This window comes from Physeter macrocephalus, chromosome 16 (assembly GCF_002837175.3).
Source record: "Physeter macrocephalus isolate SW-GA chromosome 16, ASM283717v5, whole genome shotgun sequence".
NCBI classification, from domain to species: Eukaryota; Metazoa; Chordata; class Mammalia; order Artiodactyla; family Physeteridae; genus Physeter; species Physeter macrocephalus.
The window spans coordinates 100,306,298-100,320,966 of record NC_041229.1 but is presented as its reverse complement, the minus strand read 5'-3'; the positions used below and the strand labels follow the sequence as shown (position 1 = coordinate 100,320,966).

The following is a 14,669-nucleotide window of genomic DNA, read 5'->3' as shown; positions in this document are numbered from 1 at the left end:
GACAGAAGTGGGTCACTTGTTCACTCTTCTAACAGGTACTGATGGAGCGTTCTACTTACTATGTACCAGATCTCCAGAAATGAGGCATGCCCCCTCTGCTTCCCTCTTCCTTAGGAGACCCTTGAGGCCCCTGTGTGTGTGTGTGTGTGTGTGTGTGCGTATCTCACTCTGCGACTCTTGGGGTTCAGCCAGGCTTGGGGGGCCCACAGTCGAGGCAGCTGAGCTCTCCTCGCCTATATTACCAGCCTTGCTTCCTGGAGACCGAAACCACAAGTAGAGCACAGGGGCATGAGAGACACCCACAGGCTGGGTTTGGCCGCATGCGTGCAAAGGGGTGCTGTCTCCTGCAGAGAGAGATACACAAACGGGAGCAGCTAAGGGCAGAGCAGTTGCGAGGGGCACTCGGTAGCCTGCCCACCTTGTGGCCCTAGGATGGTGCTTCCCACTGGCGGGCATGCATAGCGGTCGGAGATGACACCAGACATAATGCTCTTCTTCGTGGTTGCTGGATTGCTGATGGCAGCTCTCTCAGGTAGCCCTCTCCCCACCTCCTGCCGCTCCTGCAGGAGAGCCTGGGACCTGCCCTCCTGGCCCCTTTTCTGCTTGTTTTCTCACGCTCACCTGTCTGGAGCCTTTTAGCCAAGACTATACTCTGGTACCAGGATGGTCCCAGCTGTGTCAACAGCATTAGGGGCCCAGAGAGGGTACAGGGACCCCCGTGAGGGGCCGAGGCTGTGCCTGGGCAGTGCTAAGAGGACCCCTGAGGGTCAGATAATGCGGGTAGCGCGTGGAGTGTCTTACCAACGGGCCCCCAGGCTCAGAGAGGGAGACACCTCCCACCCACGGGCTCAGGGAAGGGAAGCAGGGGCTTCCTATTTCTTGCCAACTCTCAGGAAGGAACCATTTGCCTTCCAGAGAACTAGGACCACTGATGCTCGTATTTTCAACCCCAAAGCTGAGGCCCTGGGTTCACCAAGCTTGTACCGCTCACAGCAGAGCCGTCCTGAAACAGAATTCGGGAAGCTAAGCAGAGCTGTGGACAGCTGGCCGCTGGTTGCTCCACTGGGGCTAGTTTATGGCACAAATGAACAGAAAGGCTCTTGAGGCTCAGATCCTCCCTGATCCTGAGCCCCGCCTGGGTGCCAAAACACCCTCGCAACCTGGGCCAGGCATCGGGGGGCAGGAAGTTTTGGGCGCTGGGCTGTGCTCATCGGATGCTTGTTGGCCCCTGTGGAGTGCAGGGTTCAGGTGGCAGGAGCTGGGCAGGAGATCCTGCCGCTCTGGGCCCTCACACTGGGGGATAAGGAGATGGCTATGGAAACAGAATTCTGGGTCTGGGAGTCTGGGTCCACCTGGCAGTAGAGATGCTAAATGCTTTGCGTGTGGTGTCAGGGAGACCCAGGAAGGCCCCATCAGGAACGCTGGAGCATTCGGGGAGCCATGGGGGGCTCTTCTCCCTCCCTCTGTCTATCTAGAGGCACGTGCTCGCAGCCTCCTGACCTCACACTGGTTCAAGGAAAGCCGTTTAGCTCTGAGATCAGGAATAGGTGCTCCTTCGGCCCCATAAGGGCCCCGGAAGAGAGGCTTTGCCTGTCTCACTCTACCAGGAGCCCCTGGAGCTCGGCCACTTTCTGCCCCCGAGCTGAACAGACACATGATCCGAGAGTGGGGCCCTCGCTCTGCGTCTCCATCCTCTGTTCTCCATGAGCTGCTGGCCTCGGCTCAGAATTAAGTCTGGGTCTGAGAAGTCTGCGGACCGGCCCCTGGACCCCGGGATCTGGCCTTGAACAGTGCCTGAAAGGAGGTGGGAACCTGGGCTGGGCAGAGCCCAGGAAGGTGAAGCGGAGGGTCCCTCGGGGCCCAGTTCCTCACACATCACCTTGTCTCTGCCCGGCCCACTCCACTCTCAGGCTAGTTATTTACTTACTTCGTGTTTTCAAAACTGTACTTATAGTCAGTTGACTCACTTGTTACTAATACAAGTTCAGTTTTGAGAGGAAACTTTATGTCACAATTACAAATGGAAAACTGACATCATTTGCCACAAATAGGAGGTAAAGGTAAGCATAAAAATAAATGGCGGTGAAAACCAGTTCCTCTGATGTGATAGTAAAAAGTGAAAAGAATGTAACGGCCCTTGAGCCTGAAGCCTTTGCCAGCCCTCTTTGTTAAAGGGAAGATGAGGGGATGATAAAGACATCCTGCCTCCAAACTGTTATCTTCTTCTTGACTTTTCAGGGGGGTCTGAAAGCCCTTTGGGCAGACTAGTTTCCTCGCTATGCGATTTAATGGCATTAAATGCTGCTCCCTTCAACCCTCCTAAGGGTGCCCAGTGGTAGAGGTCCTAGTGCTGGGAAATATGGCATGGCAGGAGGGGCGCTCTGGGCAGAAGGGAACTTGAGAAAAGAAAAGGAAAGAAAGAAAAACAACGGGGAAGAGGGGGGAAGGAAAGGGAGCTGGGAGAATGAGGTCCATAAGGGAGCTCTAGGGCATCATCCCGAGGGCCGCACGTGGCCTGGGCGGGTTACCAGGCTGTGCCCTCAGACCACAGGCACGTGCAGTCTGGCCCTCCTGGGTCCTGGTGGACCCGGCCTCCCCTTTCCTACTTCCCTTTGCAGTCCCACCTCCAGGCTCCATCCTGGGCCTCACACAGCTGTTTCTCTGGCCAGGCTGGCCTGGATTCTGGGCCGGCCTCTCGGCAGGCCTTGGTTTGTGCTGATGAATGGGCCTCTCCAGGGCCTAGGGAGCCACGCTTGCGAATTCTCTGCTTGTGCTCCCTGGAGGCCTGGGTCCAGGACCTGTTTGTCCACTTATCCTCCAGTTCTGCCTCAGTTTCCAGATCAGCCAAGTGGGGATGGAGAGGTGGAGAGAATGAACTAGAAGCCCCTGACCGGGGAGGTTGGGGGGGAGGGGAGTCAGGAGACCAGCCGATTGCTGCCACCCCGCCTTTAATTCACCTTGTGACGGTGCTTCTCGGCTCTGGACCTCAGTTTGGGTGGAATGGGGCTCTTTGGGCAGATGATCCTTAGGAGCTTGGTCAGATCGGACACTCTGCATTAGGTGCAGGAACAAAAAACCCGGCCATTCCCACCAGGGCCGAGCCGAGGTCGGTGACTCGAATTCCATCCGGACCGTGGTTGGCGAGGTCCTCAAGGGCTGCTGTTGTGCACTTGAAAAGGCTATCTGTGGTTTTACTTTAAAAAAATAGTTTCTTGGGCTTCCCTGGTGGCGCAGTGGTTGCGCGTCCGCCTGCCGATGCAGGGGAACCGGGTTCGCGCCCCGGTCCGGGAGGATCCCACATGCCGCGGAGCGGCTGGGCCCGTGAGCCATGGCCGCTGGGCCTGCCCGGCCGGAGCCTGTGCTCCGCAACGGGAGAGGCCACAACAGAGGGAGGCCCGCGTACCATAAAAAAATAGTTTCTTAAATTAACACATTTTAAAAAATCTATTTTTCCTTACCTTGTAAATTCAACACACAGATCTCATTTTTTTTTTTTTTTGCAAGTCCGGTAGTTTTTAACAATGGCTCTCAAGGGGCCTTCGCTTAATATTTCAGCAAGTCAGGTTGAACAGAGTAAGCCTCCTTAAGTAATAAATACCACTGACAAATGTAGCTAATTGAATTCCCTTAGATCTGTGATGTCTAATCTAGCTGCTATGAGAATGTGCCATTTGGAATGCGGTCGCCTGAAGGGAGATGTGTTAGGAATATAAAATACACAGCAGAGTTTAAAGATGTGTTCAAAAAAAGAATTGTAAAATATCGCATTAATAACTTTTATATGATTACATTGAAATGAGAATATTTTGGATATGTTGGGTTAAATAAGTGGTACTGTTACAATTAAGTTTACCTATTCCTTTTTCCTTCTTAAAAATGTGCCTCCTAGAAAATTTAAAATGACATCTGGAGCTCACCTTACATTTATACTGGCTAGCACCACCTTAGATACTCTAACACTACATTTATAAATTTAATGAATTTGATTTTCTTATAAATGCTTCAAATACCTCTAAGAAACACAACCTTCCCAAGAATTTAAAAGAATGCTTAGAGATCTAAAACGCTAACTTATTAAGAAAGTGAATATTAAGTTCTCTTAAGTAGTCTAATCAAGTTTACAGATTTCAACTGAAGTCAGTTACTCAGTCACAAACATGAGAAACTCTATGGCCAAAAGTTCTTAAACATTAAAATACAGGATTTTATACACCAACATACAGAGCTTGACCCAACTTAAACTTAACAGAAAGGTACAGATACTATGGGTTTTTGTTTATTTCACACCTCAATTTTTTAAATTCTAATCTTCCTGGGCTTAAAAATCACTTACCAAGGAGAAAAGAATCGTACCATTGCACGTAACTTGGCTTATCCCGAGCAGGTTGGAGTTTCCATCTCAGTGGACTGAGGTGAGGACAGCTTTTTTGTTGTTTTGCCAAAATATAAGATATGATTCTCTGGGCTTCCCTGGTGGCGCAGTGGTTGGGAGTCCGCCTGCCGATGCAGGGGATACGGGTTCGTGCCCCGGTCCGGGAAGATCCCACATGCCGCGGAGCGGCTGGGCCCGTGAGCCATGGCCGCTGGGCCTGCGCGTCCGGAGCCTGTGCTCCGCAACGGGAGAGGCCACAGCAGTGAGAGGCCCGCGTACCGCAAAAAAAAAAAAAAAGAAAAAGATATGATTCTCTTGTGCTGCTGATGGATAGCCCATGGCCTCTGATTGGGCTGGTTGCTCGACCCACGATCCAGGTTTCAAAAACCTAGCTCTCTCTGTCTCCCCCCAGCCCAGGGAGTTTTACCACTTGCTTGGATTAAATTAAACAAATGTTTACTATTCTTTTTTTTCCCCCCATGTTCTTCCTGCCTGGCAAGACTCCAACTCATAGATCTATAAATAACATATGACAGACATCTGCATATTTCTCCTAGCTTAGTCTGGCTCTCTGGTCATATGACTGGTGGGGACAGTTAGCATGGCCGTGACCATGGTGGTAATGTGGGACGAGGCAGCTCCTAGGGCGTTGGGTCTGGCATATTTAGCCAAACATAGATGATTCCAGAGGGATCTAGAATGAGTGAGAAACGCTGCCCACAGCCTCCTTCGTTCAGTTCGCATTTATTGAGGCCTGCTCCGAGCCAGCCTCATTTCTCACAGGAATGCTCGAAAATTAAATTGGGCCCCCAGCTGTCGGATTCTGAGGCTGAAGCATCAGCCGTCCCCCTGGGACAGGGAGGAGTAAGCAGGTGGCTCCAGCTGAGGCTTTGGGACAGGGGCCTGGAGGAAAAGACCCCCCGGCATGGGGCCCACCCTCCCCCTGCCTGGACCACAACTAAATCCCATGCCAGATGCTCAGCCCTGCACTGAACAGACGCTGGTGGGGCTGGCATGCCCGGGTCGCTTGCCTGCCCCAGTCTCAGTGTCCTCCAGACCATCCATCCCACCCTCAGCACTGGCCTCGCATCGGCCAGGTCAGGGCGAGGTGCGTCAGGGGAGCAGCGTTTCCTGGGGGCCCTCATTCCTCAATGGACGTTTTAAAGTATAAAGACATTTATCTTTAGAAAAAACTTTATATCGCTGCCTTCAAGATAAAGCCATTGTAAATCACCTAATGGTAACAACGGTGAAAATAAACATGGTGGAAACAATGTTATTCATTTCTGGCCAGACATGTGGTATTTAATACCCTGTCAGTGACCACCTAAATGTGAGCTTATAAATGTTACACAGCCAGGACAAAGATCTCTTATATGTAAATACAGGATTTAGCGGTTAACATGATGCCATTTGCACAATAAACTCATTTACCCACGTGACAACCCCATGGTGTAGGTGAGGAAACCCGGGGTTAGCAAGGCTGAGGCCTGTCCAAAGTCTGGAGCTAAGATGTGCCAACGCTTGAGCTGAGGTGTCCTGACGGGGGAGAGTGGCCCGGCCTGTCTCCTGGCTGGCTGCCCCAGGGGTTCCCTCTGATGATGAGGCATCTCCCCAAGGTGTTGTACCCTCCCGGGTTTGCAGCCTCAACATTGCATCCAGGGACAGCCCTGAGGGGCCTCTGGGGTCCTGGGACCCCCCGGAAGACTTCTCAGGATCGTCTGGGAGCAAATGGGCTGCCTCTTTCAGCAAAGCCCAGCCTTCATGGGTTTGCTGTGCACTTACCCTGCCCACCCAGGCCAGGAATGAATGAAGTGAAGCTGAAGAGACACAGTGAGCCAAAGGAAAGCGTGCCTGGCAGGCGGCTCCACCTACCCACAATTTATTTAACACCTGCTATGTGCCAGGCTCTGGGCTGGCACTGAGATATGAAGCTTTGACCTTGAACATATTAAATGTTGAGGAAGGTGGCAAAACATACAAGGGTCGTTCTGGGATAGATGTGACAACAGGTGCAATCCAATGACAGCCATAAGCACCATCCACTGCAGGGGACTTACATTCTCCAGGCACCAGCCATGCTTATCCTGTCCTACACTGACACTGGGACACTCGTCCCCATTTTATAGGTGGGGAAATGGAGGCTCAGAAAGTTCTGTATTTTGCCCCAGGCTAGTGGCTGATGCTGCGTTTAAATCCATGTCTGTAGATCTCCAAAACCCATGTCCTCCATCACTGGGCTGCACTATTTCTGGGAGCCAGGAGTCAGAACAGGGAGAGCTTGAGCTTCCCGGAGAGGGGGACATCACTGTCCCAGGGGGGCTGGACACGGGGGACAAGAAGGCTTTTGCATACGAAGGAAAGATGGCAAAAACATCCTAGGCACGAAGACATTTTTTCAAATGTGTGCATGCAAAGGCTGGTGAGCTAGTCGTGTTGTGCCAGTATCTACTTCCTGGTTTTGGTAATTTACTGTAGTTACAGAATAGGTCACCATCAGGGAAAGCTGGAAGATGAGTCATGGGACTTCTCTGTACTATTTTGGCAACTTCTTGTGAGTCTGTCATTTCAAAATAAAAAGTTAAAGGGGAAAAAAAAGGCATTTCAGGCAAAAGGGCCCATTTGAGCAGAATCTGCAGAGCATGGGCTAAGGCCTATTGGGTAGGTAGGGCCCTAATTCCCAGAGGAGCTGGGCTCCAGGCTCTTTTTCTGCTGACTCATCCAGACTGCTGTGTCATGAGGCTGCAGTGAGCATGCCAGGCACAGAGACCGGCACAGAGAAGGCCCACACAAACCGTACATTTACATTTACATTGGCCAGGTCAACAGGTGTAAATTCATATACCTGTCATCTCCTCATCACAGCCCTGTGAAGTATGAGTTATTGGCCCCATTTTACTGATTAAGCAACTGAGGCTCAGAGAGGTGAAGTGGCTTTTCCTGGATGGCACAGTTAATAGACTGATAACAGATAAACTGAGGCATATTAAAACTTTTAAACTGAGCAAAAATCGATTCAAATCGGCCGCATACGATCTAGCAGATAGAAAAGACAGGTATAAAAGGGGACTTTTACAGGCAGAAGGGAGTAGGAACGAGAAAGTTATACTCGGCAAAAAAGCAGCTTGGTTATTGCAAAGTTACTTTTTTTGTTGTCGTTTATCGTTATTTTAATTTTATTTTTGTAAATTGAAGTACAGTTGATTTACAGTCTTGTATTAGTTTCAGGTGTACAGCAGAGTGATTCAGTTATACATACATACATATCTATTTTTTTTCAGATTCTTTTCCCTTATAGGTTGTTACAAAATATTGAGTATAGTTCCGTGTGCTGTCCTTGTTGTTTATCTCAAAGTTACTTTCTTTTAGGGGATGGCGGGGTCTGGCAGGCAGATGACCTAACTAGTGCCGGTCAGGCGATTCCTGATTGACTGGTTTAAGATTCCATTTCTGGGAGAGCTGAAACCATAATTAAGTCTCGGCTTGGTGATGTGGGGCTTTAGCATAAACAACTCCACTTGGGGCCTGTTGTCTTGTTTTTAACAAGACCCACAGCTAACTAATAGGCGCCAGATCTTTAACTTGACTTTACGACTCCAAATCCACGATGTTTCCCAGCCCTGGAAGATGGGCGGGGTTTGGAACTCCAGCCACCTCAAGATTTTTGTAGGAAAGGTCCCCCATTCTCTGGGGAGTTTTCACCTCAGCTACCAACAGCTGGGCTGTCATGGAACTTGGGTTAAAAAACCCTTGAAGGAACTTGTGTGTCAGAAGCCACTTCCTGGCCAAGCTTCCACTCAGCCTCAGTTTCCCCAGCCATAAAGTGGGGTCAGTGGCAACCTCCAGAGCCCAGGGCTGGGATGAGGCTCCATGAGACAATGGCTGTGAAGTACTTGGGGAAACACGGGGCTTCTTGGGCGCCAAAGAGCCCCATGGCCACAGCTACTGTTGGGCCTGGGGCCAGGGCAGGAGCTCGCGGAGGGAAGCCCGGGTTTCCGCCCACCATTTTGTAGACTCCTGTGGCCCAGCTGCCTCTGCCTGAAAGTGGCAGCTGAGACAGCCTCCAAGAGGCTGGGCTGGGAGGCAGGGCTGAGGGGCTGAGGAGGAGGCTGCGGAGCCCTTGGGAGATGCTGGATTAGGGTACCATGATGGGAAAGTGACCCCCTTACTTTCCCCTGCAACGGGGTTGCCCCCAGATCTCCACTGAGTGTTAGGAGATGGCAGGGCACATTAGAAGTTCCAGCCTGTAAGTTTCCAGGACACCCCCGACCGCTCCATCATGACCCTGAGCTGGGCTGGGCTTTCCGGGCAGGGCCAGCATAGCCCAGGGAGTCTGCACCCGGAGCTGGGGGCCAGGGCTGTGCGGAGACACAGGCTGTGTGAGTGTGGGGGCTCCTCAGAGCTAAGAGCTTCTCAAGGCGTCCTGGCAATCCCATCTGTGTGCCCCACTTCCAGTTTGGAAGTCACCTACTGAGCCCCGAGCCAGGGAGAACACAGAGGTGAAATCACTGTGTCGTCAGCCGTGTGCAAAGCCAAGCATGGCTCTGTCCATCTTGCAGAAGCGCAGAGTGATGCTTGGAAAGCTGGCGCCACACTGCGAGTTGCCGACAGAACTAGGACCAGAGTCACTTTCTGGGCACTGACCAACCCATCTGCGCCAGCTGCCTCTTCCTAAATGGGGCTTGGGGAAAGATTTTTCTCTACACTTCAATACAATTTTTGCTAGGATGTTCATCTCTTCCAGAAGGGGTGCCTGGGAGCTGGGCTGGGGCGGGGGCAGAGGTGGAGAAGCACGTCCCGGACAGGGAGGACGTCTACTCCACATTCTGCTCAGCAAGACCACCTTCCTCTCTTTCCTTCGGCTAAACTAAGTAAACACACTTGCCAAATGAATCAAGCTCCTTGGAGAGACGTGCTGCACTCTCCAGACGGGGTTCTAGAAATGCCACAGCAGTATCTGAGCTGGAAGACTCCATCCCCAGAGGGCTGCCAGTCATTGACATCTACCCATTTGTCAGAGGAGGAAACTGAGGTGCAAAATGGGGAGTGAGGCACCCAAGGTCAGGAGCAGGGGTGAGAAGGGTCTGCAGGCTCTGCCCGGGGCCCCTTCCCCACATTACCCAGAGGGTGTGGCGCTGGCCTGTGCCCACAGATGCGTCCTCAGCGCCCCCCACCTCGATGTGGAGACGGCAGGGGAGGGCTGTGGTCTGACGTGGGTCCAGCTTTGTGAGGCGAGGAGCTGGCTTCCTGCAGCCACTTTGCCTCCACCATCTCAACGGCCCCCCGACTGTTTAGTTTTATATAAAAGAAAATTATTTCAGCACAATTTTAGACTTACTGAGAAGTTGCAAAAATATACAAAGATTTTCCATATGCTCTTTACTCAGATTCCGGACTGGTAATATTTTTATCATTTTCTCTATTTTTCTGTCTATTACATTTTTCTTGAACCATTTGAGAGAAGGTTGTAGACGTAACTTCCCTTTCTCCTAAATACTTCAACATGTCTTAAAAAAAAAAATAAGGTCATTCGCTTATGTAACCACTGTACACATATCAAAATCAGGTGATTAACATTGCTACAAAAATAATCTGTAGGACTTTTTCAGATTTTGCCAATTGTTCCAAAACAATTTGCCTTAGAGGCAAAAGAAAATTCCATTGAATGTGTTGCATTTCATTCCCCTTATTTTCCTTTAATCTAGAACAATTACTCAGATTTTTTTCTTTCAAGATATTGATCATTTTGACCCTCAACCACTGCGCCACCAGGGAAGCCCCTCATGATAGTTTCCTGATGGTGATGTAACGCCATCATTCTTTTACAGATACAGTGGCCGACTCAGCTTTCTCTGTTGGCTCAGTGTCTTGAAGGCTGGTGCTGATGGGGCCAAGAGTGAGCTCTCCGGCTGAGCCTCTGACGGCCGCCGTCTTGCCTTGCCTCCTTGTGGAGCCTGGCGGGGCTCCTCCCTGCTCCCCGGCTCGACTCCCCTCCACCTTCACAGCTTCCTGCCATTCACTGGTGGAGCTCCTATTACGGGTTGGGCACTGTTTTTAGCCACTGAGGATGTAAGGCAAAGTCCCAGAATTCAAGGAGCTTATATTCTAGTGGAGAAAACAGACAAATGAATAAACGTTTAAAAAATAGTATCGTTTCAAAGCAGAACTAGAGACACAGACGTAGAAAACAGATGTGTGGATACCAAGGGGGAAAGCGGGGTGGGGGGGGAATGGGAGGAACTGGGAGATTGGGATTGACACATATACACTATTGATACCATGTATAAAATAGATAACTAATGAGAACCTACTGTATAGCACAGGGAACTCTACTTAAGGCACTCTGGTGACCTAAATGGGAAGGAAATCCAAAAAAGAGGGGACATATGTATATGCATAGCTGATTCATTTTGCCGTACCGTAGAAACTAACACAACACTGTAAAGCAACTATACTCCAATAAAAATTAATTTTAAAAAATGACTACCAAAAAAATACAGTATCATTTCAGAGAGGACTGTGCAACAAGGGAAATAGAGCAAAGGAAGGAAGACAGAGAGACTGGAAGTGGGGACCCAGGTAAGGCCTCTGACGACATGTGAGCAGAGATCTGATTGATGGGTTGAGCTGGGCGTGCCAAGATCAGGGAGCAGGACACACTCCAGGCAGAGGGCACGGCAGGTGCAAAGGCCCTGAAGCAGGAATGAGGTTCACATGCTGGGGGAGATTACAGAGGGAAGGGGAGAGTGGAGGAAATGGAGATGGAGAAGTTGACACATGTCAGGGAAAACAGATCACATACGGGCTTGGAATTAATCCAAAGGAAACGGGAAATCATCAGAGAGTTTTAAGTATAAAAGGATGTGATTTGATTTGCCCTTATGTATATACAATTATTTAACAAATATTTTTTTATAATCAACTTCGTATGTAAGCCTAAGTAAGTTTATTTAAACCTAGACATCTTCTAGGTTTCATATATCTCAGACCAATGTTGCTTCAATAAATTGAATATATCTGTATAAGCAGATAAGACACTCAGAACAACTGCGTCATTCACCGGCCTGCCAGCCAGACCCAAGTCAGCTCTCCCTTTGTTAAAGGCTTGTAATCCCCAGGACTGAAGAACTGGAAAAGAAATCATCTGCTTACTGTGGGTTTCAATACTATTTCATCTTGGATCTTAAATTGGTCTGGTGTGGGATATACTGCGTTAACTGGTGGAAAGACCGGTTGGGGGGAGGCAGTGGGGACAGCGGGGTCTGTGTTGTGAGGGAGGGAAGCAAAGTCTTCTTGGCAACCTCACATCAGGAGCTGTTGCAGGAGGGCAAAGGGGACAGGGACTCACCCAAGGTCATAACAATGACTGGTCTCCATTCTACCATCTCTCCTTGTCACTCCCACCTGGTTCCAGCTGAGAATTCAGACACGTTGTAAACATTCGTCATCCTTATTGTAAAAATGTTATAACAGCCACATTAAAAGAGATCTCACCCAGCACGCGCACACAGTAAGGCCTTTCGTCCCCGAGGGAGGGAGCGTGTAAGTCTCTGTAGCGTCGTGGGCGCTTTTAGTCGCATCAGCGCGGTGGTGGGTGTGCGGAAGGGCACTGTGTTGGTTGTGATGAATATTTGTCAGAATGGCTGTGAGAACGTGGATTCTGGGGGCTCGGGGACCAGCATGGGACCCCAGGCCGCACCACCTTCTCTGTGACTTTGGGCAAGTTTCCAAACCTCTCTGAGGGGAAATGGGTACGACCAGAACGTCAGCTCCCCAATTCTTCCTCTCTAGATAGACTCTAAAGCCCTCCCTGAAGATCTTTAGAGACCATTTTTCATCACCTGCATCTGTGGGGGATGGCTCCGTTCCAGCCACGTCCATGTAGCCATGAAACTCAGTCCCACAAAGCGCTTGTGGATTTTTTGACTCTGGTGATCTGGAAGTGAAGGAGGGCACATGTATCCGTCCTGTGGGTTCCCCTCCTCCTCTCTCCCAAGACTCCCTAGAAGCAGCTGTGGGCTCTTGCCAGCTCTTGCCTCCCAGAGGTGACCTTTGTTGCGGGTACGTGTGTGACTTAGTTTCCTAGGGCTGCAAAGTACTACAAACGGGTGCATGAACAACAGAAATGTATTGTCTCACAATTCTGGAGGCTGCAAATTCAAGATCAAGGTGTCAGCAGGGTGGGTTCCTTCTGAGGCTGTGAGGAAGAATCTGTTCCACACCCCTCTCCTAGCTTCTGGTGGTTTGCTGACAATCTTTGGCATTTCTTGGCTTCTAGAAACAAATCCCCATCTCTACCCTCCTATGTGCATACGTCTGCCTCCAAATTTCCCCTTTTTATGAGGACACCAGTCATACTGGATTAGGGCTCACACTAGTGACCTTATTTTAACTCTATGAAGACCCAATCTCCAAACAAGGTTGCATTCTGAGGTACTGGGAGGTATGGACTCCAACATATCTGTTTTGCTGGGACACAGTTCAGCCCATACTAGTGCATGCTTGTGTGTGTGTGTGTGTGTGTGTGTGTGCGTGTGCACATGACTCAGGAGTGGAATTTCTGGGTCACGACTATGGAAATGCTTTCTAGACTGGTTGTGACAGCTTTGCTCCACCCCCCACCCCCCAGCCCCCAGAAATGTACAGAGTCCCTACTGAATCCCAGTCTCACCAACACTCCATATTACCACCCTTCTTAATTGTCGACAATCTAGTGCCTGTGAAACAGTCTCTCCCTGTGGCCTGACGTTGCTTTCCTCTGCGGCTGTGTGGTTGGGTGTTTTTCATATGTTCAAGGGTCCTGTGTGTTTTTTCTTCTGTGAAGGGCCTCTTCCTGCCTTTTGCCCATTATTCTATTGCTTGCCTTTTCCTCACTGGTTAATGGAAGAAGATTCTTTTCTGAGGAGGGTTTCCACGGGGGAAGGTGAGGAAAGAAGAAGATAAAGGGGGAAGTTAGGTCATCATTTCTGGCCTTAAATTTCGAGAACTCATCCATACAGCTGCTCCTTCAAGGGAAAGACAGGAAGTCATTTCAGGCCCTGACTCTCTTTCTGTAATCTCTGGGACCAGGTTCAAATCAGAATCTAGAATGTTAGGATTTTAGAGAGGTGACATGTTTATGTTATGTAATGTCTCAGCAGGGGCCTGAGCAACCCCTATAACCAAATACCTTAACATTTCTGCAACAAAGTATATGATTTTTCACACCACGTAGAATAAATAAAGACCATGGACAAGGCTGGCATCATTTCAGGTCAGGAAGGCCACCCACAGAGTTATGAAAAATCCAGGGGTATCTGGGGCTTCAGAATTGCATTAAAGATTGGGCAAGCGTGTTGCCAAATAGCTATTGAGAGTCAGGCCCCATGACGACCATTTTCTCTTTTAATCTCCCAGTAGCCCCAGGAGGTGGCTATGAACATCACCGCTTACGTGGACAAGGGTCACTGATGATACTAGAGTTTAGGAAAAAGAAGGCATATATGTATATGGAAAACTGATTCACTTTGCTGTACACCTGAAACTAACACAACATTGTAAATCAACTCTATGCCAATAAAAATTTTTTAAAAAAGAAAAGAGGGCTTCCCTGGTGGCGCAGTGGTTGAGAGTCCGCCTGCCGATGCAGGGGACGCGGGTTCGTGCCCCGGTCCGGGAAGATCCCACATGCCGCGGAGCGGCTGGGCCCGTGAGCCACGGTCGCTGAGCCTGCGCGTCAAGAAAAGAAAAGAAAAGAAATCCAGATCCTGGTATTAAGAGGAAGAGATGGGATTCGAACTCACATCTGTCTGACTCCAAAGCCCACCTGCTTCCAACTCTGCCGTGCTGCCCCCGACCCTATGGAGGTGGCTTCTTGACTTCTCTGCTCCCCAGGACTCTGGAGTTTAGAAGCAGAGTCACCAGCCAGAGGAGTGGATTGGGAGGGCGGGATGCGGCGGGGAGTGAGTAGGTGGGAGGTCTGTTGGCTGAGCCAGACCCTCACCCCAAAGCAGTGGGTGCTGGTTGCCAGAGCTAGAATGCCCACCTCAAACCTCTGCAAAGCTTCCCAAGGGTCCATCATACTTTGGCATTGACCAAACATTCAGCTGCCTCTCTCCTTGCCCCAGTTTGAAGGCCTCTTTAGACACCGGAGGGGGAGACACTGACCAGAGATCTTACCCGTTGCTGGGGTTCAGGGACTGAGAAAGCAACAATGTCTTCCCAGCATTTAAGTCAGAGCTCGAGCACCTTTGCAAGGAAAGGATAAGGAAGTCCTGTGGTGTCAGGCCACTGGTGGGGAGAAAGGGTGGCATGGAGA

General features: G+C 50.1%; 1 protein-coding gene across 1 annotated transcript in view; it reads left to right on the top strand.

Moving 5' to 3' along the window:
- Positions 1-471: 471 nt before the first annotated feature.
- Positions 472-14,669, top strand: part of CD6 (CD6 molecule) — a 40,250-nt gene continuing 26,052 nt past the window's right edge. Inside the window, exon 1 of the mRNA XM_024133344.2 lies at positions 472-532. Within this exon, the coding sequence (XP_023989112.1) occupies positions 472-532 (61 nt within the window). The remainder of the gene's footprint in view (positions 533-14,669) is intronic.